This window comes from Haliotis asinina, chromosome 14, assembly GCF_037392515.1.
Source record: "Haliotis asinina isolate JCU_RB_2024 chromosome 14, JCU_Hal_asi_v2, whole genome shotgun sequence".
Taxonomy (NCBI): domain Eukaryota; kingdom Metazoa; phylum Mollusca; class Gastropoda; order Lepetellida; family Haliotidae; genus Haliotis; species Haliotis asinina.
Window position 1 is genome coordinate 11,742,637 of NC_090293.1, and position 26,432 is coordinate 11,769,068.

The window sequence follows — 26,432 nt, forward strand, 5'->3', positions numbered from 1 at the left end:
TATATTAAAAGCTGTAATTCCATCTGATGTTCCTCCATCAACAATTTTAAAAAGGCTAACTGGGCTTTATATGGAACACTGTGTGCTGAAAAACTTAGACCTGAACGTTTTATTGGCGTTCTTGATGCTATTAAATGTTTTGCTGATGAACTGAATTCCATAGCTGATGAGTGTATACCAAATTTCCTTCTTCATGGCGTGATGCTATAGTAGTACCAATACCTAAACCTGGACGTGATCATACGGATCCATCCAATTATCGTCCGATTTCATTAACAAGCTGTGTTTGCAAGACCATGGAACGCATGATAAGTAATCGACTTGTTTCGTACTTGGAAACAAAAAAACCTTATAACAGATATACAATGTGGTTTCCGTAAAAACAGAAGTACTGTCGATCATCTAGTGCGTTTGGAATCTTTTGTTAAGAATGCCATAATTAATAAGCAACATGCAGTGTCGATCTTTTTTGATTTAGAAAAAGCGTATGACACGACATGGAAACATGGGATTTTGAAAGATTTACATAACTTTAGATTACGAGGCCGTTTGCCTCAATTTATATCCAACTTTTTAAATGACAGGCAATTTCAAGTTAGAGTGGGTTCAACCCTGTCTGATCATTACAATCAGGATCAGGGTGTCCCGCAAGGCAGTATTTTGTCTGTCACATTATTTAGTATTAAAATCAACAGTTTATCAAAGATTTTAAATGATTCAATTGATTCAATTCAATAGATAAATGGTGTCTTGAAAACGGCTTTAAATTTTCAAAATCAAAACCTAGTTGCATACATTTGTGTCGTAAATACAAATCACATAAAGACCCAGAACTGTTCTTAAATGGCACTCCCATCAAAGTAGTCAAGGAGGCCAGGTTCTTAGGTCTGATTTTCGACTCACATTTAACTTTTCTTCCGCATATCAAATCCCTAAAAACTAAATGCCTGAAGGCACTTGATTTATTGAAAGTTGTGTCTAATTCATAGTGGGGAGGTGATCAGACTACCCTCCTACACCTATACAGATCACTTGTCCGTTCGAAGCTTGATTATGGCTCCATAGTCTATGGTGGAGCCTGCAAAAGCAACCTAAAACTTTTACATTCTGTCCACCACCAAGATCGAAGACTTTGTCTTGGGTCTTTCAGAACTGATTAATAAACAACACGCTATGTCTATCTTTTTTGATCTTGAGAAAGCATATGACAACCTGGAAATATGGCATTTTGAGAGATTTACATGACCTCGGTTTGCGAGGTCGTTTGCCTGAATTCATAGCCAAATTTTTAAATGACAGACAATTTCAAGTCCGCGTGGGTTCTACCCTGTCTAATCATTACAATCAGGATCAGGGTGTTTCAGAAGGCAGTATTTTGTCAGTCACACTTTTTTGTATAAAGGTAAATAGTTTATCAAAAGATTTAAACGGTTCAATTGATAGATCGTTATTTGTGCATGATTTTAATATTTCTTGTCGTGGGAAAAATATGCGTACTATTGAACGGCAACTGTAGCTATGTTTAAACAAAATAAATAAATGGTGTCTTGAAAATGGCTTCAAATTTTGTAAATCAAGAACTAATTGTATACACTTCTGCCGTAAATATAAACCTCATAAAGACCCAGAACTCTTTCTAAGTGGCACCCCTATCAAAGTTGTCAAGGAGGCTAAGTTCTTGGGACTTATTCTTGATTCACATTTGACCTTTTTGCCGCATATTAGATCCCTTAAAGCCAAATGCTTGAAGGCACTCGATTTATTAAAGGTTGTTTCTAATTCAAAGTGGGGAGGGGATCAGACTACCGTCCTTCACATATATAGATCACTGATCCGCTCAAAACTTGATTATGGCTCCATCGTTTTAGGAGCCTGCAAAAGCAACCTGAAACTATTAGATTCTTTCCATCAGCAAGGTCTAAGACTTTGTCTTGGTTCTTTTAGAACTTCACCTATTGACAGTCTCTACGCTGTGGCAGACGAACCATCTGTTACACAACGCCGTATAAAATTCACTGTGTCTTTAATTCTCCTTATGAAGATTTGTATAACAAGAGGCTGATGAACCATCTCTTGAGTAGCGCCGTATTAAGTTAGCTTTACAGTACATTACTAAATTATACTCTAATGAATCTAACCCTGCATATAACTGTGTTTTCAATCACCTTTCTGATTTATACAACAAAAAAGCTTCTCTTGTCCCGCCTCTAGGACATAGAATTAAACCCTTTCTTTCTGTTGCCGGCATCGAGCTGGAAAACATAGCTCCCTCCCGTATTCTTTCTTCTCCTCCTTGGCAGTTGGTTAGGCCCCAAGTGAACCTAACATTGACCACAATATAAACAAGAATATAATCAACTAAAGCATAAATATACCAATTATAAATCCTTATTTACTGATGGGTCCAAGGACGGTGGCGCAGTAGCTTGTGCCACTGTCATTGGATCCAGAACAATATCTTCTAGATTACCAGACAACAGTTCTATTTTTACAGCTGAAGCTAACGCAATACTAACGGCTGTTAAATATATTCAAAGACACCCTAAACATAAACAGTATATAATCTATTCCGACTCTCTTTCTTGCCTTCAGGCGATTAAAATATTTCTTGTAAAAATCCACTTTTAATAGAAATTATTGAATTGTATAATAATCTTGCTACTGGCCAATACGACATCGTCTTCTGTTGGTTACCAAGCCACGTAGGCATTTCCGGTAACGCAATGTCCGATCTTGCAGCACTCAACAAATCTGTGGCACCACGTGTACTTCTTATTCCATACTCTGATTATAAAGCTAACATTAGATCTTATATCTGTGATCTGATGCAGAAGAAGTGGGACACCCAGGTAGGCATCAATACATTACATGAAATAAAACCCTATATTGGTTATTCCTACTTGGGTTCTCAGTCCAGATTTGAAGAGGTCATTATGAGACGATGCCGTATTGGCCACATCAGACGTACGCTTAAATACCTTTTGAAATGTGAGGATCCTTCATTTTGTATCCCTTGTGATGAAAGAATCACGGTCAAGCATGTCTTGCTTGATTGCGTTGAATATTCCATCAGGGATAGGGATACCTATTTTAAATCACGTAGTATGAAGGACCTTTTTACTAATATCAGTCCTCATTTAATCATTGCATTTTTAAAAGAATTAGATTTATTAAATGAATTGTAAATAGATACCTTTTTATTATTGGAAGTTTAAATTCGTAACTGTGCTTGTTAGTGGCTGTATCCTCAAAGGTGTTTGAAGTACCGTAAAATTATTGTCCTCCTGAGAGGGTACGTAAGTCCACAAACATTCAAAGTAAATTAAAACTTTCCATGTTTTTAATCCTAGAATAAGTGTCCTTTTACTGAATGGCTAGATTTCCCGAATTGCTGACGGCTGAGGGGATGATGTAAATCCAGCTAGGGTCCATGCAGGTAGCAAAAGTACTGTAAGTCCCCATGGTCCCTAGTATGGTGATCTACCTTCAATTGTTAGCAATCTATAGCCCATTTTTATATTGTATTGTCCTCTATAGATAAATTGTTTTAGGTATAGTTACTAGTTTTATATTCTACTCTGTGATTTCCTAGTTGTTTTACTGTTCTTCGTTGACAGGTTTTATAATAGTCATATATTTCATTTCAGTATTAAATGTTCTCGTCACGATATGCCTGCAATGTTGCCGATGTGACGTTAAATATTAACTCACTCACTCTCACTTCCGGTCTGGTTCCGGACTCAAAGTTCGCTGCGACAACTTGCTACATGTAAAAACAGAACCCAGCGAACGCGTTGCCGTGGTCACCTTCATTGAAAACAAAAGATCATTTACGACGAAAAGCCATTAACTGACGCATGTTTCGCTTTGATTTAGGGGTTTAGAAAGGCATCGTTTGTTGAATTTCCAAGTGCAGTACAAACTGACACATATAGATAAAGAGGGAAAACGCAAAGAAAAATCGTTATATTGTCACCGCATTTCCTATGACAGAACACGAGGCAGTGCAAGTCTTGGGTGTCGTAGCATCAATGACAATTCTTTTTATATGTTATCAACCCCTATGTTATTTCCATCGGTAATTCATTAACAACTGCCGCATTAAAATTCTACAAATAGTTCCCATACAACCACCGATCTCAATGTAAACAATCAGAGATACTTGGAGATACACCTCAACCAACGACTATCCATATCCCCTGGAAAGTCTTACCGCCAATTTGTGATTATTACACATCCCTGACAATTGAAGAAATTTGTCATAGAATGTAACAATTATAAATTAGTTAGAAATATATTTATTACGTTTTGAGCAGCTGTTCCTCACTCATATGAATCCATTTTGGTATTAAATTCTGACACTACTGTATAATTCTATAGTGCGATAGGCCTATTATCCACGCAGTTATTCAGTTGCATCAGAACCACCAGCCATTATATATGGCAATAAAATATTTACCCCATGTGAAATAAGTCCATCAGTCAGTTTTGTGAGTCATATTATATTATATGAATTTATTGATTCATTTCTTACAAAAACATTAACACAACGTGAAGTTCTTAATATAAATATTCATTTACAGAAATTTGTCTCAACAAAGACCAAGTAATTCTGAACTCCCAAGAGGATGTGCATGATATAGAATTGCATATGTTTCTTGTTTTGATAACTATATATTGACAAAGATTTCGCATGACAGACCATACATTATCTAACTTTAACTTTGTTTTCTGAATTTCACTCTACAGTTATTAGAAACACTTTAGTTTATGTAGGTTTGTTAGGAATTAACAAAATCAAATATGTTTTTTATGACATAATTCGAATTTAACCCCATATTATTCCATGAAGATATGTTTATGCATTTATTTATATTTTTACAAATTTAACAGATAATATGTACAATGGCTGAATAATAAAGTCGTGCATCATTCTGTAATTTATTATTAAAGCACACATGCGTCATCATACAAAATCAGATCGAAATACAACGTTGTACAGTGCAGCTACAATGTAAACTGGGAAAAGATTCTGACTTTTTTACGTATTTGTATTAGAATTTGAAAAATCATTTTATTTTAACAAAGTATGATGAGCTAGGTCTAATAAATACAATATCAGCTTTTATCAAAAATTAAGAAAAAAGCAAAACATTTTGACTTATACTCAAAATTCAGGATAATTAAAATGAGGTAGAAAGTTGCAGTGTTTTATGCATTATTTATCCATACTGTATCCATTTTATATTTCATGCATCACAAACCCTTACAGACATAAAAAGTAGATTTTAGTTATGTCCAAGTATATCGTATTTTAAATTACATGGTTACATGTAGGTGATGATTGACATAATTCGTCCGTTACTGTTACCTTACAATTACATGACCGTTGTTTCTCACTTCTCTCTCTACCTGTTAAATATTTGTGTTGTCAAAAATCTCAATCCCATCTTGTATGACCTGATGACATTTACGTAAGATGACTTTCTGTGTTTCTCATTTTGCGCACCCCATCAGCTCCTCGCCGCAGTGAGTTACATGAATGCAGCCACATCGACCGTAATACGAAAGCGATTTGAGTACATATAAGTGAAAATACACCGCAGTTTTAAATGTGTGATATTGAGACATTTAGTGCCAAACTTAAATTACCGATTGCGAAACGTCAACAAACCGACAAAACATGGTGATCAGCTGATTCCACCGCTTCCCTTCGAACTGCTATTTCTCGGTATTCTAGCAATATAAGCAGTCATGACTATCCCAGGTGTTTCAGAGAAAGTCGGAATCAATATTTCAGGACACAACACTTGCTAGATCATGGTAAAAGGGAAAAGATACACTGTCCATGCACCGGCGTGAACGTTACCGGTGAAGGTGAAGGCTATATTGGTTAACTGTCTCTAAGTGTTATAGTAACACGTATGGCTCACATCGCGCATACGACATGCGCTATCAGTTTAAGGTTGGACCGTCCGGATCAGCGCACCTAGCTTACTAGTAACGGGAAGATAAATTCAAAAGATCGCCCATTCACTTGTTCATGATATGTATAATGCATTGGTGATTGTAAAAGAACCAAACAAACAAGATTATAAGCGTATAATCTCAAATTAAAAGTGCAATATTTTGTACTTGGGTTTGCCACCATCGTAAGCAGCCGCGATGCCGAACCCAGTCAGGGCTGGTTGGTGTGCACTCGCCTTGTCACTGGCCACTGGTTCATTTGCCGATACGCTTAGCCGACTATTTGTTGATGGCTTATAAGCCCGATAGGTGTTAATTTCAAATTTGGTCAGTAATTGAAGTTGTGCATTGCATGTTGTCATTTGTAGACAGACAGGCAGACATATAGGTGCCAATGACCAGACATTGAGTTTTCTCTGTGACAGAGTCTGCTAATCACAATCAACATGTTTATATATGTAACGAGTTGATAATTTACTTGTTTATGTACACAATCAAGATTAGACAACTGCTCACGACCTCATTCTCCGGGTAGGCATACTGTTTCAAGCTCCGCGAACCTATTCACTGCACATGCGTAATGGCCGCAGCGCAGCATAGGTGCTGAAACCACCTTTTCCTTCAGCACTGGGGAAAAATTAGTGAAACTTTTTAACTCCGATTTGCGGGCTTATTTTCATCGCGTTTTTTTCAACTTTATAGGTTGAATTGGCATTTTTGATGATTTGTTTCTGTAAGTGCATACCGAAAAGTATCAGAATATGCATAGTTGTGTTTTACGTTGCATGTGACCTTTAACTAGCCATCAAGTGAATGACGACAATTAGACAAGTGTAGGTTTATATTGAGCGAGTTACAATTTAATATCACATCGGCAATATTTCAGCCACATCGTGACGAGAATATATTTGATACTGAAATGAAATATGTGAGTTAAAAAGGTCAAAGGATCGTAAAACAACTAGAATATCACACTTAAAACTAGTGAACAAAGGAAAAACGTATGGTACTATCTGGACATAAAAACAGGCTAGAAATCGCCAACAACAGAAGGTGGATCACCATACCTGGGACTGTAGGTATATATCCCCAAACACGTACTCACCTTATAGCATGCGGTTTTAACTGCCTTTAAATTTGACTTCGACGTTGTTTTATCTTATGGTTTTAAATGTAGCTTCATTGTTGTATAAGTTGAAAACTGTATATACCAATTTTCTTAAAGGGGCACCGGCGCAGGGCAATTTCCGTGGACGGGTTGTTCCATTTGTTTGTGTTTTTGTCTCGCGGATATCATCCAAGAATTCGTGACTGGTTCGTTACCTGTCTTGCGCCACACGTATGCGCAATTGATAGTTTAAGTGTAGGCTGATCAACAAAGTTGAAGTCATTTTTACTTCATTTTTATGAAAATAATTAATACTTTGAAGTTTAATAATCTGACAGTAGTAAAACAAAGACTGTTAGGACTGACAAATTGCGAAGTCAGTGTACGTCTTTATATTTTGTCTTATAACCCTAATGACGCTCGATATCTTCAGGGTATACTTTCTGATAATATAAGTCTGCACGATACCCTGGATGCATCTACGGCTAAGCGCGATAAATCTATTACCTCGACTGATTGGCCTTTTATCCAATCAGGTGTCTACGTGGGAAGTAGAGCGAACCAATCACAACTCACTTTCGCTTATCAAACTATCTAACCGATTAAACTTGGCAACACGAACCATGCAGATGATCTCTTAAAGAGACAGAAGGAGTTCTTGCATATATTTTAGCAAATTTCGGACCTATCAATGTGTCTGTATTATTTCTCCAAGCCTCAGTCGCGCTGTGAACAAACCCTCGCGACCGCTATCTTTGTTGACACTGGTAAGTTTATTTGTAACGGCGGCTTAGTTTTTTGGCTACTGTGAGAAAGCGGAGCCAGCAAAGGGAGGTATAAACTTTTCGGGCCAACCGTAGATGCATCCAGGGTATAGTGGAGACTTATCAGAACGTATACCCTGGAGATATTTAGGGTAAACCGTAATTGATTTATAACCATATTTGTATGCATTTTGAAAGTTAATAAAAATCACACGACCTGCGTACACTTATTTTGAATTTCTAATTTCTTAGTTTGACTAATTTCTAAACATTGTATACATTGCCAACGTGAATCATGTTTCACACAAACGTTTCATAACGTGCACATGGTCTTTTTCATTGTTGAATGTTCTCGTCACAATATGGCTGAATTATTGCTGATGTGACGTTAAATATTAACTCACTCACTCTCTGCATGTCATTGAATTTTGTACAACCGTAGCATTAGTGTCAGATTGTCTCGTTAAGTGGGTCATGTACAGGTTTACATCATATCGTTTTTCCTGCATGTTCAACTGGGCCTGGACAAACTTGCACGACTGAATGATGGCCATTTTGTAAACGTAGCTTCAGCTATCGTGGTTGGGTATTCCTTATATGGTGTAATTGACGCAATAATCCACCCTGACACTTGCACGAATTTTGTCCCTGCTATGGTTGGCCGATGAGTAAACTCGGCATATTGTTGTGAAGCGTGCATTAACTGTGCAAGACTACATACCAGTGCGAAAAGAAAATTGGAAATGTTCACAATTTTGTCACGCATAAACTTCGTGTCACTTGCGCATCTAATTCGCAAACACTTTGGGTGGTCCTTTTCAAAGTATGTCAATTTCCAGTGACAGGCAGTGTCGCGCATTGGCTCGCTATGCATACGAACTGTGTGGGACATGTTCACGCCATCTAACTTCTTGTGCAATGGGCGGGCGGGACTTGTCACGACTAGTTCATGTGATGATGACACGGTGATTTCCTGCACAGTCTTCGCACGCCACGGATAGATTGCACATGTCATGAACTGATACGCAATGGGTACGCCTTCTTGCATTGTTGGCGTACAAATCAGCATTGATCTATCATGTAGATAAAAGCGACCTCATCGCCAGTCACCACATTACTTCACTTACTGAGTCATCACAGGTTCACTTGTGAACAGGTAGCCGAGAGCAGCTTTATGCAATCACGTGATTTCCTCCTGTCTCTCGAGAAACACACGCTATTCCCCAGGAATCCATTGACAAAACTTTCCTCGAGATTTGCTCGGTTGGTATACAATCGGTTTTGACCTTTGTCTTTGTATTCGGCTAGCATCACAGGTATGCGATTCATAAGGAAATAGCTACAGCGTTTGTTGTTGGGCCTTGCCTTATAATTTGAAATTAACGCAGTACACGACTCAGATTTCCAACATTTAGTTTCAATCTGAGCACAGTAAGAAGAGTGGGTGAACTCTCTTCATGCCACAACGCGTAAAATAAAATGAGAATGGTTATATATAAATATATAAATCAATATCAAAATTGAAGGCGTCAACGTAAACAGAGAGGGTTTACGTTCAAAAGTTTGTTTAGAGGACCATCTATTAAAATTAGACAGTAAATATACCTTTTAAGAATTACAACTGAAAAACATTTTAAGTGAGAAAAAGAAGAAACGTTTTATTCATTCAAAACAGTAACACAAAGCATATTATTTCACCACAACATGTGTAAGGCCTAGAGCAGTTGTCAGATGACAATTGACATCAGGAGCAATTATAGGATTTCTTTAGTGAAATCAATTAAAACATCATCAGTGATAAAAAAATGCAGTTTCATCAAAATTCTGCTTCTTTCAATTTGAAAACAACTATGAGTCATTCGTTTGTCACGATATTCAGTACAATCGAGTGTGATTTTATTGATAAGAACTTTGTCATGTTTCACACAAGACTCCTCAAGCACGTTAATTTAACGCAATATTCTTGGAAATCTTCCATGTCCCATAATGACTACGCCACGACAATATTCTGTAAAACGCTCCTGGCAGAAATTCAGAGATTATCACATGGCACTTATCTAAATCATCAAAGATCAAAATCTCAAACAATATTGCATGAATCGTTCCACAAAAGGAATACACTCATGAATATGATGGTAACATGAATATCAAGTTTCCCGACAATGTTTCCGTGTCGTGTGCTATAGTTTTACCATTTAGTAACTGTTTCATGCCTTTCGTGTGAATAAGTGATGCTTGGGTTGTATTTACGAATATTTATTTCGTAAGATATCTGTGACGATATATGGTATTATCTTATTGCAAGAAAAATAGGAGACCTCTTTCAGAAATAACCAGTCCCAGCTGAAGAATCTGAATGTATCTTACTGAATTTACCCTGTTTTCACCGATTTTCCTCTGTGAATGAGCGAGTTAAGGTTTACGCCTCACTCAGCGATATTCCAGCTATATGCCGGTGGTCTGTAAATAATCACGTCTGGACCAGACAATCCACCCGATCCCGTTAGTCCCCTCTCACGACAAACATTGTTGCGTTTTGTGGCAAGCATAACCAATTATACCCCGGATCTTCTGAATGTCACCTTTAATACTGAACTGTTTTCAGATCGAATACACTCCAAATGCTAATTAGTTGTCTATACTTGTAGCATTGTACATCAGCACCCATATATATAACGTAAGCAATATATATATATGGTAACCGTATAGTTCATAGATCTCCAGTTGCCACTTGCACTTACTGATTTTTGTTTACAATTTCCATGATGTAACAATGGAAAAAATACTTATAACGCTAACCACAAATAAAGAATAGTACAGACTGATCTGATGAATGTCTTTCATGAGATGTTCGAAGTAGTGTGCCTGCCACTTTTAGCGGAGAGCAGAAAGAGTGACGTTTCTCAGCATCAGCACCACGAGAGTGAGCGAGTGAGTTAAAATTCATCGTGACAACGGCAGCCATACCGTGTCGAGAACAATTAATTTTATGCATAATATTTTAATAACCATTCGTAACTTGTACAAACCTGTCGGCGAAGGACAGTAAAGAACTAGATTCGAACGTAAAACTAGCAACTAGATCTTAAACAGCTTAACCATAGAGGACGACAATACAAGGTGGAAGCAACAGCACCACGAGAAATAGTTCAAGAGATGCAGCCTACACGTGTTGTAAGAGGCGATTAATAAGATCGAGTGGTGAAATTGATGTTGGTAATGTCGATCACTGGATTATCTGCTTGATAGTCCATTATTTACGGACCCTTGCATATTGCTGGTTCAATGTTAACCAACCAACAATCAATACACCGATCAATCCTAGTAAAAATATATTCTTGTGACCTATCAGATAGCTATCAGAGTACTGTGAGTGAACAATACGTTTCAACAAAACAAAAGCTAAATGGATTGGTATGTTTTCACATATATTTTAAGTTTAAAAAGGACTAAACAAGATGCAGACGAATATGGCATTATGGTTATCTCTGCTTGCGGGAGGGAGTTCCAAAGTCGATGTTTAATTCACGCGTGTTCACTTAACACACATAACATGTAGCTACAGAAATGTAAATATTTATTATCATTGTACAGTCCAGATAAAAGGGGTTCCCAACACACTAGAGTCAGCCTGTAGTCACAGAAGCAAGACGCAAGTTTTTAAATAGTTGAAAGTTATCAACTAACTAAGTTGTTTTGATGGGTGCTGACAAGTGCGTTAATAATAACATCGGTGCATCAGTTGTGGGAAAATTCATGAGTTGGGCGATTCTTCTGTTGGTACTTCCAGTAACAAATCGATGAAAGAGCTCTGAATGTTTTGAACTGTAAATTGATAAAAACACACTTTGTATCTGTAAGTAATTCAGAAAGAGCACACATACATACTTGACATAAAAAGAAAAAAAAAGACAAAAAGAAAAATTAATGAAAAACAACAACCCCCAAACAGTTCATCGAATCAGATCACGAGAGTATAAAGTTACAGGGTGTTAGTCATCTTAATAGTGTTTTGTAGTTACAGATAAATCGCTTGTCTTGTATTTTGTAACGTGGAACACTGTGTGTTCATAGGTTTATATCAGTTGCCGACTGAATATAAGTTTAATTTGTGAGAATTACCCATTTTATGCGTTTGGCCACAACCGATGAAGCATGTTATTATTCCTATTTACATTAGGTTGCGCAAAATCATATGTTTACCTTGCACTAAATACTTTACTTACTGCGTCGGCCATGAGAAATGGAGAAACGCTTCTCTCTTCAGTCGGACTGAGGCAGGTGTACCTGTGAACAAATAGCTGGGTGCAGCTCTATGCAGTCACGAGGAAGTTAACCGACGCAAACCACCGGTGACAGCCGTTGATAGCCGATAAACAGTGACTGTGACTGTCGGTTCTGACATTGGTGCATTCGGCTAACGTCACAATTACATATATGAACCACTTCATTTTTAAAAAAAAGATTAACTACATCTATCGTGTTTGGTCGTGTCCTTTAAGCTGAAATCGACCCACTACATGATCCTGCTGTACCGCGAGCGACAAATCGACGAAAGACCTCTTGAATATTTTTGAACCGGGAATGCATAAATCGGTAATAATACACTTTGTGATTTAACGTAATTCAGAAAAAGGTACACACAGATAAAACGCAGTAAAAACAAACACTAGATCTAATCAGATCACGAGATTATAATTTTACAGGCTGTTAGTCAACTAAAGAGGATTGTGTTTTCACAGATAAATCGCTTGTTTTTGAAACGGTAAACATCAGTAACGTGACACATCGTGTTTACAGGTTCATATCAGTTGCAAGTATCACTTTCAAACTGAATTGTTTAACACGCTTAAATGATAATTGGTCTTAAAACAGCAGATAGACTTCTTAGCCATTTATTAGCAATGTCACAATGGATTCAGAGAGGGTTTCAAACTAGGATGACATTTTGTGAGCATTTCGAAGAAAACACATTTGTTAATCCTCAGTTAACAACGTATCCGGTTAATAATGATCAACATTTGGTGAACCTGTGTTTTGCTTCTGTGACTCTTCAGGAATTGCGTGTACGCTTTCTGATCTGATTTCTGATATAACGTTTCAGAAGACGCTGTGTTCATCGAATGTGTGGAAGGGAAAGTCTTTCAGGTGAAACTGAAATGTTGATTTGAAATCCAGTACGTGCAATGCGTGGTTTAACTTTATCCGGCAAGACCCAACCACAACACCTGAAGCCGCGATTATACAACTGACGTGACTCACATACCTGTGGCGCTAACTAAATACATCCAGGTAGGGCTGATTGTTTACCGCCCTGTACACCGGTGTAGCAGCCCAGATACCCCCTAGCAGATTATACCCCCGGGTAAACTATAGGCTAGCCCGGTTTATACTCCGTCTGTATATTCTGGACCAGGCTGAAGTATAACCTTCCAGCATCGACTATACCCCTAAAATGTTCACAATTCGCTCAATATTAGTGTGTGGCTTTGAGCATTGATATTGGTAGATGCATTTCATATACATGTACACTACTGCACAATACAAAGTTTATGAAATATTTCTTGAGGTTCTATATTTTGTGATATTTTTGGTTTTGAGTAACCCAGCCATTCTGACATATCATCAGTGCTAGTAGTTAGTTATTTGATTTATCATAGAAAACTGTGATCAAACGATACCTCCTAGGAGAGTAAGTGAGTGAGTGAGTAAGTTATATATTTATCGTCACATCGGCAATATCGTAGCCATATCGTGTAACAATACAAAACATCCATGATATATATCAATAATACTTGAAACAATCTAAAAACTGTTGACAAAGAGCAGCAAACCACTATTATATCACACACATTCAATTAAAACTACTAATGCTATCTAAAACTGTTTAAATACTGAGGACAATACAATATAAAAACGGCACCCATGGCGAGACACCTCCTCGTGGTCGATGCTGAGCTCGCCAACACTCCCGTAGTGGACCCGGGAGGATATTTGGTCCACCATCCCGTTTGCCGTGGGTTGCGGCCCTGTATCGGCGGAGGAGGGGATCCTGGTGGTTGAGGGCAATAGGGGCTTGCAACCGTGTTCCTGTTGCTCAATACACCACTTTCGCCTAGACGGGTGGTTGAATGGGCTCTGTTCACCGCAATCGACTGGTCATGCCAAGCCCTGTGCATGAAGTATATATATATATGTCATTGCACAAATGTTTTTGAACTTTTACTTTCGATCTTGGCGTATTTGTTCATTGAGCTTTTCTCATTTTAAAATGCATTTTTGAAGTTCTGAACTTTTGCCTAGAGTCTTATGCCCAGAAGGCGGTGGCTCATGGGCCAATCTGGTAGATTAATTGTTGGTGTCCTTGGTGCTGCAAGCTGGAGGCCCGCTTGCTTTAGCATTGTCCTTGTGATACTCCGTGGTGGGTGGGGAGCTCGGATGATGAACCATATTACACTAACCATGGCTTATGAAACACCAACAAAAAAACAAAACGTCCAATTGATATTGGCCCTGATGATACTGACCATAGACCGTCTGCATCGATTGAGTATTGGCCGCGTTTCATTGTGATTGAGACTCCTGACAAGACACAGATAAAGCTTAACCCCTTTGCTGTATCCAAGGGTATTCAAGGTATTGCAGGGGATGTGAAAAACATTAGACGTTTACGTTCGGGTGAGCTGTTAATTGAATGCGGGAAAAAGCAACAATCTACCAACCTGATGAACATTATATCTTTTGTGGGCATTCCGGTCACGGTCTCTCCGCACAAAACCTTGAACACAAGTAAAGGTAACGTTAGAGATCGGGATCAATTGTTTGCTGATATGTCGGACCTTGATATAGGATCTGAAATGAAGGATCAAGGTGTGCTCTATGTCAAGCGCTTTTCAACTCGGAGAAACAAGGAAACCATCAAAACGAATACGTACCTGTTTACTTTTTCATCTCCAAATGCACCCAAATCAGTGTGAAGGCAGGCTACTGTAACATTCCAGTTGATACCTACATCCCCAACCCGCTCAGGTGTTCTAAATGCCAGAAATATGGACACGGTGTAAATACTTGCACATTGTCTGTTGTGACCAGAAGATTGGGACAGTGATTATAAAAAATGCACCAATTGCTCAGGCGACCATTTTTCATTTTCTAAACAGTGTGCTATTTGGAAAGAGCAAATGGAGATCAATAAAATAAAATTCACTCAAAATATCTCTTTTTCTGAGGTCAAAAAACTGGTCAAGAGATCTGATCTTCCAGAAAGTTATGCTACAGTAGCAAAAACATCATCGGGGTCTGGCTCTAAAACAACATCAACCATAGGCTGCCAAACTACCTTGACTTGGGTAAATTGCGATTCTCCACAGCTTGTGTACCCTGCTATATCATCACAGACTGAGGAATCGCTTCCTAGTACCTCAAAGTCTGCTTCTGATCACAAATCACCATCCCCACCCCAGTCCCCATATCCGCCACGGTCGAGGGAGCAGGTGCTGTCCACTTTAGAGCTTGGTTTCGTAATTAGACCGTTGGCGGGAAACTTATTAATTGCTCCTCTTCGCATCAGTCCCCCTTTGAGTAAAATTTCAGATTTTCAGTCTAGCAGTGACGAGTGGGGTGGATTTAGTTTGCAGATTCAAATTAATAAAATGTGTTTGTTTTCAGAATCGTATGTTAGGTCAGTAAACATTACATTTTCATATAGCATGATTAAATACGGAAATATAAAGCAGGGACATAGGATGATACAGGATCAGTCAACATAGTAGTATATACAATGGGGGTTTTAAAACACTTTCAAGAAAAGTCTCTACAAAGCCTTATTTACTAAATAAGGCTTTGGTTGGGCCCTTAGCTCTTGCTACTATTACCCCTACTACTTAACGTGTGTTGGAGGTAACACTGTGCCGTACGGTACGATCAATAATTCTTCTCTTACAAACCCCCTACCCGGCCCATCCCTCAAGTAGTACAAGTTAGGTTCGTCGGCTTTTATATCCACTTTATCTATGTTGTAAGTTTTGACTGACCATATAGGATCGGTGGCCCGCTTACGGCTATCACCCTCGTGTTCCCCCGGCTGGTATAGATACCTCACTAGGGCCCTATCTGGTATCTGTTTCTCCTTCCCACGCAATGGAGCGGCCGACTCTGCAACTATTGATTTTAGTTTGATAGCGTCTGCCGGTTTCTTACCGGTGAGACGGGTGACTTCATGGTTGATTGCCGACACCACCTTGGGTAACCTCGTGACCCATTCAGCCGATCGTTTTCCAGGGGTGACCATCTCCCTAGCATACTGATGGACAAGCGCTCAGCCAAAGTCCTATCAAATCTCTCAACTATGGCTTGGCTGCGATGGGCTCCGGCCGTGCCACGCCTGACCTTTGTATCGTGTTTGGCTAGCAGTTGTGACACGGCACCCATGAACTCCCATCCGGGGTCAACTTGCAGCTCTGTTGGCCACGTCAGCGGACTGCGTTTGTATATGCGTTCGAATCCTCTGGCTACCTGGGCCGAATCTTTCGTGGTAAGGGTTCGGCTTCTTTGTAACGACTGGCTACGTCCACTACGGTTAAGGCATACTTGTACCTCTTGTCGTGGGGTAGGAACAGTAGGTCTGCCTGGTGAACGCTATTAGGTATGTTAATACCGAACCTCCTTCTAGGCACGTAGCGTGGTGCCGGCAAATAGATCTGCCACAGGGCTTGTTTTTCAAGCCACGCTTTGGCTTCCTCCGGGGGTACTCGCGCTATTTTAGCTAGCTTATCTACTGCGCTAGCTCCTTTCCAGTACCCACGCGGGCTGTAGTAAATAGCCTCAAATTTTTTCATGTCCATACGCGTATGTGTTTATCCCATCAATAGCTATCCAACGTTTAGTGTCCATAGGCGACAGGGACGTCTTGTTTATAGTCAGTCCGTAAATCTTATGTCCATCACTTCTAAGTGTGTTCATTTTATGCCTAAAGGTACGGGTCTTGAACAGGGCTTCCTTGAATCTGGCGTGTTTGATGTGTTGTTTCACCACATACTTCTTAACCCCCTTAGCCTTCCGGATCTCACTATTGTCGGCTTTCAGTATGGAGTACATCTTAGGTCTCAAACCTATGTACTCGGCTATGGGCGTGCCAGCACACTCGTCCTTCATCTTACCTAGGACCTTTTTATTTACCGTACTGTGTATGGCATGGGTCTTAGGGTAGTCGCTGGTGTCGTATAAATCGAGGTGTTTTTTCATGTCCTCGTACACGTCCTCGGTTCGAATCTCCATCAGCAGGGAATCCGTGTCAGTGTACAGCACTTCACACCTGTCACCGTACTGTTTCTTGAGCTCGTTGTAGTAAAAGTCGTACATCAGGTGTTTGGATAAATCGAGGATGCTCATCCCCACGTAAACAGGCCGGTTGAATTTTATGTGGCTTTGCTTCATGTGTAGGGCAACCAGGTTGTCTGTGAATATCTTACTACGGTTGAATGCCGGACTGGCTATCAATCTCCTGAGCTTGTCTTCCTCACTCGACCGAACCAGCTTCACGGTCACGCGTTTCCTCAGGTTCTCCATAGTCTTACCTAACACCGAGTTGTTCATGAGCTTGTAGAGATTTTTCTCAAAATCACTGGTGGCTTTTTTTCGTAGGTCTGTGTTCATTCTGATGTAGGGCTCCATCCATGGGCTCTGGTCGAACATGAGCACCCTGTGTATTTTGGTCAGCCTCATACCCAACAACAGGTACAGCTGTAGGTTGCGATAGTGAACGATGTACTTGGTCTTATTCATTAAGTTAGGAACGAGTTTTTCAACGTCTGTCACACGCCCACCTAACAAGTTATGTTGGTACTCAGACATCCAGTCTGGGTTAACCCTCAAACGTTCGGGGGCCAGGGGGTAGCTGTTGTGTGATGTGTGTAATTCCTTGGTATACTCTAAGTCAACCTCGAGGATATACCCTTTGTTCGAATCTGGTGCAACCCCCATAACATCAACGTGGGGTACCCATTCGAATCCCCCTGTAGGTAGATACTGGCTCATGGCCCAGCCGTACAGGTTGTTTGCGTCGAGGTAGAGAATGTGATTGGTTGGCTTGTTAGGATCGTAACCTTTCACGTATTGATTATTTGCTTTCGCGTATCGTTTGGATGCCATGGAAATCCCACCTCGCAAGCCTTTCTCAATGAATAGGTGCATGTCGTAATCTGTGAGCAATTCCAAATTAACTCCGGTCTTTTTAAGCAAGGCATCCCACGACAGACCTGGGCTGGTGTAATACCATGCGGGGTCGAGTTTATACTGCTTGAAACACGTCCGCCTAAACGTCTCAAACACGTCGGCTAACAGCAGTACATCTGTCCTCAAGTACAGGTCGTGATAATCACCCAGGTTCTTACAACCCAGTTTATTCCATACGTTAGTCGCGTGCGAGTAATCATCTCGTGAGACGGACGCCTCATTCAGCTTGCTATAAAAGCAGTCAATAGGGGGTAGTCTGGTCTCGGTGAACTTAGCCCAACTATCCATGTACTCATAGGGGTACACACCCTTCCTCATAAGCAGGGGTCTAGTCTCGGCGTCTGTGTATCGATCGGTGATAGGGAAGGTATTGTTGGCCTTGACCAGACTGTCGAGTGACGACAGGAGGAACTGAAACGAGTCAATGAACCTAAGTCCGTTTAAGCTGAAGGAGATGTATCTCTCCATGTTGTTGGGGATGCACGTTATATTACCATCGATTTTCGCGATGGCCTGCATGATCAAGTGTGAGTCGTACCCTCTCAAGTTGTGAAAGACAACGGGGATGTTTATTGTCTTAGGGTTGATTTTAAGCTTGAGGTTGCACGCGCTGTGAGCGGCGCCTCTATACTTACCAGTTATGTGGCAGTGATCTCTCACCGAATCACCGTTAAGTGGTGAGTCACACACGTGACAGTTAGTGCTACTAGCGTGAGCTAGCCTGTCGACTCGGGTCATACGCATGGGAGCGATTCTATACAATGCATTCCTAATAATTTTTTCTTCCTCCTGCAAACACTTTAGAAACCTTTCAGCCGCGTCAGGGCCCCTATACACTACCGGAGCTTTCGTTTCCCCGTCACAACGGACGACAATGTATCCAAACCCACAGGCTTTATGCTCGTGTGTTTTGTGGGTAAAGCTACCGGCGGCACCACTGGGGGAATCCCCCACCACCAAGGCTTCGAAGTCGGCGTATATGATATAAGGCACAGACATTTGGTTCTTGTGGTTACCGAATTTTAGGATATTATCACCTTCCTTAGGCATGTCGACTCGTATGGCCGTCTGCCCCACACCTTGACAATCATCCCGGTGGAATTCTAATAAATCAGCTCGTGTGAAGCCATGTAGGCATCGTTCACAGAAGTGGGTCTTTTCTCTGTGTGCCGATTGGTCATACAACAGCCTGCTAAAGTGTTTTATCCATGTGTAGTGATACTTGTCACCTCGCTGGATCATGAATATATTGATAACTTGGCGATCCTTCACTTCGCTGACCCTGTGTACTATTGTTGTGTTACCTTCGTGCCCAAAGACATTTATAGCCAGATTATTTTGTTTTTCTACTTTAGTGATCTGGGATATGGGGGTGGGTTCATCTATACCATCCCAGTTGAGCCCATCATCCTGAGGATAATTAGAAGACCTGTTCGGATTAGTGTCAGCTGGAAATAAGGCTGACCTGATAGCTAACCTCAGGCAATCGTTTCCTCTATTCTTAACGTTTACTATGGCATGTTTGTTCCTATAGTAGGGTGGCAAGGCTAGGTATGATCCGCCTCTGAACGGCACGTAGTTAGCTATGTCTAGATAGACATTATCGATTTTATCTACAGCCCACCCGGACCCCAAGTGTGTGTAGCGTTCTAGGTATTCTCGTATCTGCTGAAAACTGGTATCGATTGATGCGTCAATGGTCTCTGTATGTGTGACGACCTCTTGTTTACCTCGGAAGTAAGGCTGAACATACTCAGTGGCCCCTGTGGGGCCCCCAACCTGCTTATCGAGTGACATTTTCACTGTGATCTGAAACTTGATACTTCCTAGGTTATTTAGTTCCTGGTTGACCTTATCAGCTATCAGAGGCTTGATATCTGTAATGTCTATGTTTCTATCAACGTGCATGCGCCAACCTCTCAAATAGTTGCCTACAGCGCGCTCAGTGCGCACGAACTGTAGGTCAATAGCTCTATTCTGTCGTAATAATTCTACAAGCTGTGGTTTCCTCATACGGGAATATCCGCCTAAACCCAAATCGTGTGCCTCGGCTTTCAGTTGTTTTACAGTGGGACGTGCTACGGGGGTATGTGATAACAATTCGACTAACCCGGCTCTCCCCAGGTTTGAATAACCCGTGTATCCAAGCTGTTTTGCTTGAGCTTTTAATTGTTTTACCGTAGGAGGGGCTTCTAAACCTAGTAATCTCAACAATGCTGACTTCCGCATTCTAGAATACCTGATCACACCTCTCTGTTTTGCGACCCGCTTGAGCTCGCGCACAGTAGTCATGGTGTTTACACCTAACATAACCAATGTCTAATTGGGTCACCGTAAAGGGAGGTAACCCTTGATAAAAAATATGTGGCATTTATTTGGAGTCTATCTTGAGCAGTCGCCTACGTTCTTTTATGTAGTCCTTTTTATTCTCGTAGATGAGTTGATGTCTGACTACGTTCGCTCCGTGAGCTTTACATAGACAGTAGTGTCCTTTAACCCCGATACCACACACAGAACACGTGTAGTTAGGACTTCCCATATGGAAACAACAGAACCCCTGATTCCTGCATTTCCTACCACAGGCCTCGGTCTTCCCCATAAGTATGTATTCGCATCGGTATGGAGCGGGTCTCATGTTTACTTATATAGGTATTTAATTTAATTGCTTCGCAACCAACGCAGTAGCTGCTATACCCAACACTATGAAGCCCAGTTCACGATTCATTTGTCCCTTGGATGGTGTGTAGTACTGAGCGAGTGTGGGTTTATTGAGCGGTTCCAATCGTTTACCAGTTAGTAGGTAGTATTCTTTCATTGCTTCATCGACATCGTTGAATTTTGAACGGCATGGTTTTCACGCTGGAGTTGTTCGTTAATAAAATTGATCCTCTGGAGGCGTTTTTTAGCGTACTCGGCCTGTGCCTTTTGTAAGTTCTCAGTAGCGAGATCGTGCCGCTTCCTTTCTTCCTGTATTTCAGCCGCGTGATCATCTCGTAGTTTCGAGAAGAGGAAATTACTCCCGGAAAATGCCAGGGCATTCACTAACGCCCCACCGACCATCATAGCTATCGTGGCCATCCTATATTTATTTCATTATATTATCAGGTATTATCCCTTGTTTTACTAGGATGTCTTTTGTGGCCATCGCCATACCAAGGTTCATTATGAGCATACCCATATCCTGCAGGTTGAAATCTAGCTTGATAGTTGGTTGTTTAAGCACCATTTTAGTCAACCGAGCGTACCCTACTGCTAGACTGGCGACCACTGTGGCGTGGTATGCGTCGTTGACGAACGTTTTCCCCTCAGACATTATGTATATATAAAAATATTTAAATTATAACATGATATGCGGGTCGACAGTGGGGGTACCCCCCACACCCCCAACAGTGGGGGTTACCACCTCAGGTACCACCTCACGGTGAGGGTTTCCCTCACGTGTATATAACCACGAGATAGCCAAGGCAGCAGTTACGCCTACAGCCAACAACAGTCGGGGGTTGGTCACTGTAATAATTTTATGTTGGTTACACCACCGTTTTTTACCGGCAGCTACTCTCTTAGGATTCTTCTGTCTGGTTACTGTTGGGGTCACTTCCCCCACTGGTTCCCTGGTCTCCTGTGAAGGAGTCACTTCCCTCACTGTTGGGGGTGTGGGGGGTACCACCACTGGGGTTTCCTCCTCCTCCCTGGCATCCATCTATACTATTATTATTATTTTTTCTCTCAAATTGACAATGCTTTGCCGTGATAATCGCCGCCGTCACTGGAGCCAAAAACATACCATATTTGTGGTACAGCCCGCAGCTGATAGAGCTCACGGCGTGTTCGATAAAAGGGTCTTTCTCGAGGTCTTCCCACAGGTAAAGTCGGCGCTCTGGTGGAATGGGAAGGAAGTATGACACAATACCGGTGTATATCTGGGTCATAGCCGATCCTATTGTCTTTGTCATTTCTGCTCCGAGCCGGGACTCGTATCTAGCGTACAGCTTATCGATTTCTTCGGCTGACATTTTGTGAATTTTATCCGGAGTGTAGTCTCCAAAGTAATGTTTGGCTTTGCCGCCAACAGCCAACGCCACCAGTTTCTCTCGCTTATCATCAGTGGGGGTCTCCCCCACACCCCCAGACAATTGTTCGAGCAATTCCTCACACTCCATCTTATAATATAACAAGTAAGATTTAGTTTTAACTATATAATACCCGATGCAGAAAAAACACAGAGAAATGAAGGTTAAGTTGCACACGACAAACACTTCAAATATCATAGCTATAGCTTAGCTTTAGCTTAGCTTTGCTTAGCTTTGCTTAGCTTTAGCTTAGCTTTAGCACACCCTATATGCTACTGGTTGGTCGGTCTTGAGCACGAGCTTAGCGTGTTTAGTTTCAGCGAGCTGTTTCTTCACCCGTTCCCGTTCTAATTTGCTCATCACATCGTTCTCTCTCAAACACTCCTCGAACGAATCCCTGTCCTTGCAGTGAAATAAGGCTACCCATCGCGTCTGCTCCCTGAGGTCTTTCAACACCGAGTTGAACTTCTGCGTTAGCACCCAGACGCTGTGATTTGCATGCCGGCCGGAGAAGGCCAGGTACGATAGCATGTCTCTCTTTTTTGTTATCTCGCGATTAGCGCTGCAGTCGTCCAGTATGAACAGCGTCGGTTCCCCTTTAAATTTCTCGTGAAGAGCTTTCAACCAGTCCTGCAGGCGTGTTCCAGGGTCGATTTTGTGTACGTCGGGGTCCGTCATCACCCAAGGTCGCGCGTAAGTTTTATTCATGCTCAGAGTAGGGCACATGATAACGATGTTATCGAACACATCCTTGTAGTAACCCTCCAACATATCCAACACGAAAACGGTCTTCCCACAGCCAGTCTGCCCACACACTATAGCGCAGTGTGGGTCAGTGGGGAGGTCAATAGATGGCTTGCACGAATCTCCCATTGTCTATATTAAGTTGCGCGTCCATAATAACGTACAGATATAATTTCAACTTACCAGCGGGTTGAGCCTTCTTAGTAATCTGGATGGTTATCCCTTCGCTGCCGTTATCTATACGGCGCCTGCTACCGTGCAGTTTATCATCATCCGTGGATCGCATGTCCAACCATAGGGCGTACTTGGTGGTCAGGTATTCACCGATCTGCACGGAGCCGAGGTCCAGGTCCTTTGTTATATAATGTGGGGCTCCCCCCACTGTCCCTGGTAGCCTTTTTATCTCATCCCACTGCTGGTGTGGTCTCATACCATGACTGAACAGCTGGTTGGGCATGCCCTCGATGGTCACTTCCACCTTTTCAATCTCGGGGTTGAAAAACTTCTCGCTGTCCCTCCGGAATGGCTCGTAATCCTCCACGGGGATGACCAGGATACCTTTCATCGATCGCGCCGGCACGTTCAGGTTGATATTCCACACAGTGTCGCTCTTATCTCGCACGACTGATCTATGCCTCAGTACGCGATCGCACAGGATAGCCATCTTCCCAGAGTACTGGCTTCTAACCTGCCTGGCCAGCTCCGGGCTAGTGACCATGTCGAACTCCAGAGAGATGTTGTCTATGGTATAACTGGCCTCATCACCGTTCGGCGTACGCACTACTTTGCTATAGTCGTTAAACGTGAGCTCGTATTTGAGCCTATCACCCAGCGCGGCCTGGTAAAACGGCGCGTGTCCCGTGAGCAACTCGAAGTCGAGCGGCACGCAGAATCGATTCCCGTATGCTCGAGCGATGGCCTTTTCACCGTCCGATAGCTTGTCTAGCTGGTCTGTCGTGAAGGCATACCCTATGCGTGACCGGGTTGATTTGCTGATACCCTGGTACACATCATTGACTCATTCTCCCTCGCTTTTCCAGAGATCCCCATAGCAGTGAAACACGTCGCTGTCGTCGATACTCAGCACCTCGTTACCGCTGATCTTGACGGTCGTTTTCTTGATGATAGCTCGACCCACGTTCCGCACTAGCTCGCGTTTGTCGTTGTCGGAGGTCAACGTGATATTGAACGCCAGTCGAACAGTGCCTGGTACAATGAGGTCATTCTCACCAAGGTTTGGAAATCTAACCAGCAGAGTTTGATTCTGGTCTATCTTGCTGGGATTGTTGGTGATGGTCACCGACTGGCGCACGGCTCTGGCGCCTAATGGCTCTCTCAATCTTCTGAAAGGATCTAATTTTCTGCCGTACATTGTTATATAAATGAAATATATTTATATTACTAATGGATGAAGACATAGATATGACGGAGATGCCGGGCGATAGTGCCCAGGCATTCGATGATGATCAGGAGACCTCATTCAGTACTTACCTACAGCCGGCTGCCGACGAAGTTGAAGATATAAACATCTCGAAGCAAATGGCCAAACTCATTAAGGGCGCCGTCAACGATTATTACAACGCAGTTGAAAATAGAGACAACATCAAGCAGCCGGGAAGGGAATATTCCAAGTTTACCATCATCAATAAAACGCTGCGTTTGAAGGCTCGCCCGAAGGCCGATCTTGTGAATAAAAGCACGGGAAAACCGCTTGCCTTAAAAACATTGGAAGATAAATATGGGAGGGACTTTATCCGCGATGAACTAGGCTTAGAATATTACGGTGGCGCGCGACCTAAGATTCCTCCGAAGTTAGTTCAAAGTCTGGAAGGCATCAGGGACGCCCCATCGGATCAAAACATGACTTATGATATTAAAAAGGTGTTGACCGACTACGAGAACAAGCCCTTCCCGGGTCTCGAAAATACCTTTCGGGAACTGCGGGGGTTGGACCTGTTGATGCAAAACATTCGTGGTCATCTCTGGAAAAGCACGGCCAAAATGAGTGAGATAGACGACCACATCGCCTATGAAAAGAAAAAACTCGGTGAAATTGAGGACGAGTCTAGGAAAGTAACCATCGAGAAACGAATACGTAATTTGGAAGAGGAAAGGCAGACCTGGCTGGAGACAGCATCCTCCTTCAAAGAAAAGCTTAGATCCCATGTCAGCCGTATACGGGAAACCATCAATCAAGTCCTCCACCGAGACACCACGTTAGCAGACAGGATTCGGATATTGTTCCGGGAGCAAGGGATCACCATCGCCAGCATTCTGACTGCATTGGGTTTCATCATATCAACCTTGGTGGTGTCACTGACAGGGGGTACCCCTGTGGGGCCTGCCGGCAGCGGGGGAACTCCCACACCTACCGGCGGTGGTGTTAAAGACTGGATAAAAAAACTCGGGGAAGGCCTAGCTAAACTGGCTGGTAAAGCCGCCGAAGCCCTTCCCGGCATCCTGGGTAGCATCGTCTCGTGGTTGTTGGGCGCTCTGGCTAAAACTGCCATGTGGCTCAGTCAAAACATGTGGGCAGCCATCGTCGCCGTGGCGGGTCTGGTGTACGTAGCGGCTAAGAAATCTTTAACCAAATAAGTCCCAAAGTTACCCCACCAACCACCAGGGCCGTTTTATTATCGATGTGATTGGAGGTCTGAATATGGGGGTGTGTGGGGGGTACCTCCACATGAACTTTAGACTCCGGGGGTGGCGCCACTATACCCGTTTCACGTGGTGGGATGTGTGGGATATAGGGGGTGTTAATATCGGGGTTGATACCCAACTTTTGATCCGCCGTGGCTATAACTATTTTGTTGTTATAACCCACTACTTTTTTTACTCTCAGTTGCATATCACTCGGAGCCATGTACAGCCCCACGCCGAACACGTAGTTGACTTTCGATCTGGCGTATTCTAACACGTTTTGGTAACGGTCGATGGCCCACGGGAGATCAACTGGAGAATTGATAGCATCCTCAACGTTGGAAACGAACTGTTTCTGAGCATCGTAAGCAGTTCCCTTACCTAGGATGTTGGAACACGTCATCGACTGCGCACCCAACAGCGCCCACACGTACGTTCGAATCGAGTCGTTCAAGCGTATTGTACCAGCACGAGTGAATTCTTTCGATGTTTTTGAGATCATTTTAGTCCAGGCTGTGGCTGCATCAGGATTGATTTGCTTTATACAGCTGACATGGATCTTTTCATTCGTTGTGGGGCCTGTAAATGTATGACGGTTTGGGTTGTATGAACCATCTTTAGAACCGGCCTGATATGTTCCGGACCTGTAGAAGTACACGAGAACTATACCGAGACCATGGTTCACACCAGGAAGGCGAAAGTCTTTATTCGTTGGAATCTCAAACTCCCCACAAACACGTTCATAAGCGCGTTTATCATAGGGGTTATTCGTCATACTCCACGCTTTATCTTGGGGAAGAGGAGCACTTATTTCCTTCAATATTCGTCTCGTTTGATAATAAATATGAAACAAAATAACCGCCTTACTCAGTTCGTCTATACCGTAGTCTGGTGTCACACCCG

At 42.1% G+C, this 26,432-nt stretch overlaps 1 protein-coding gene across 1 annotated transcript in view; it reads right to left on the reverse strand.

Moving 5' to 3' along the window:
• Positions 1-12,245, reverse strand: part of LOC137261897 (phospholipase A and acyltransferase 4-like) — a 60,063-nt gene extending 47,818 nt beyond the window's left edge. The window contains exon 1 of the mRNA XM_067799704.1: positions 12,066-12,245. Coding sequence (XP_067655805.1) covers positions 12,066-12,077 — 12 coding nt within the window. The 5' untranslated portion in view covers positions 12,078-12,245. The remainder of the gene's footprint in view (positions 1-12,065) is intronic.
• Between the last annotated feature and the right edge of the window lie 14,187 nt (positions 12,246-26,432).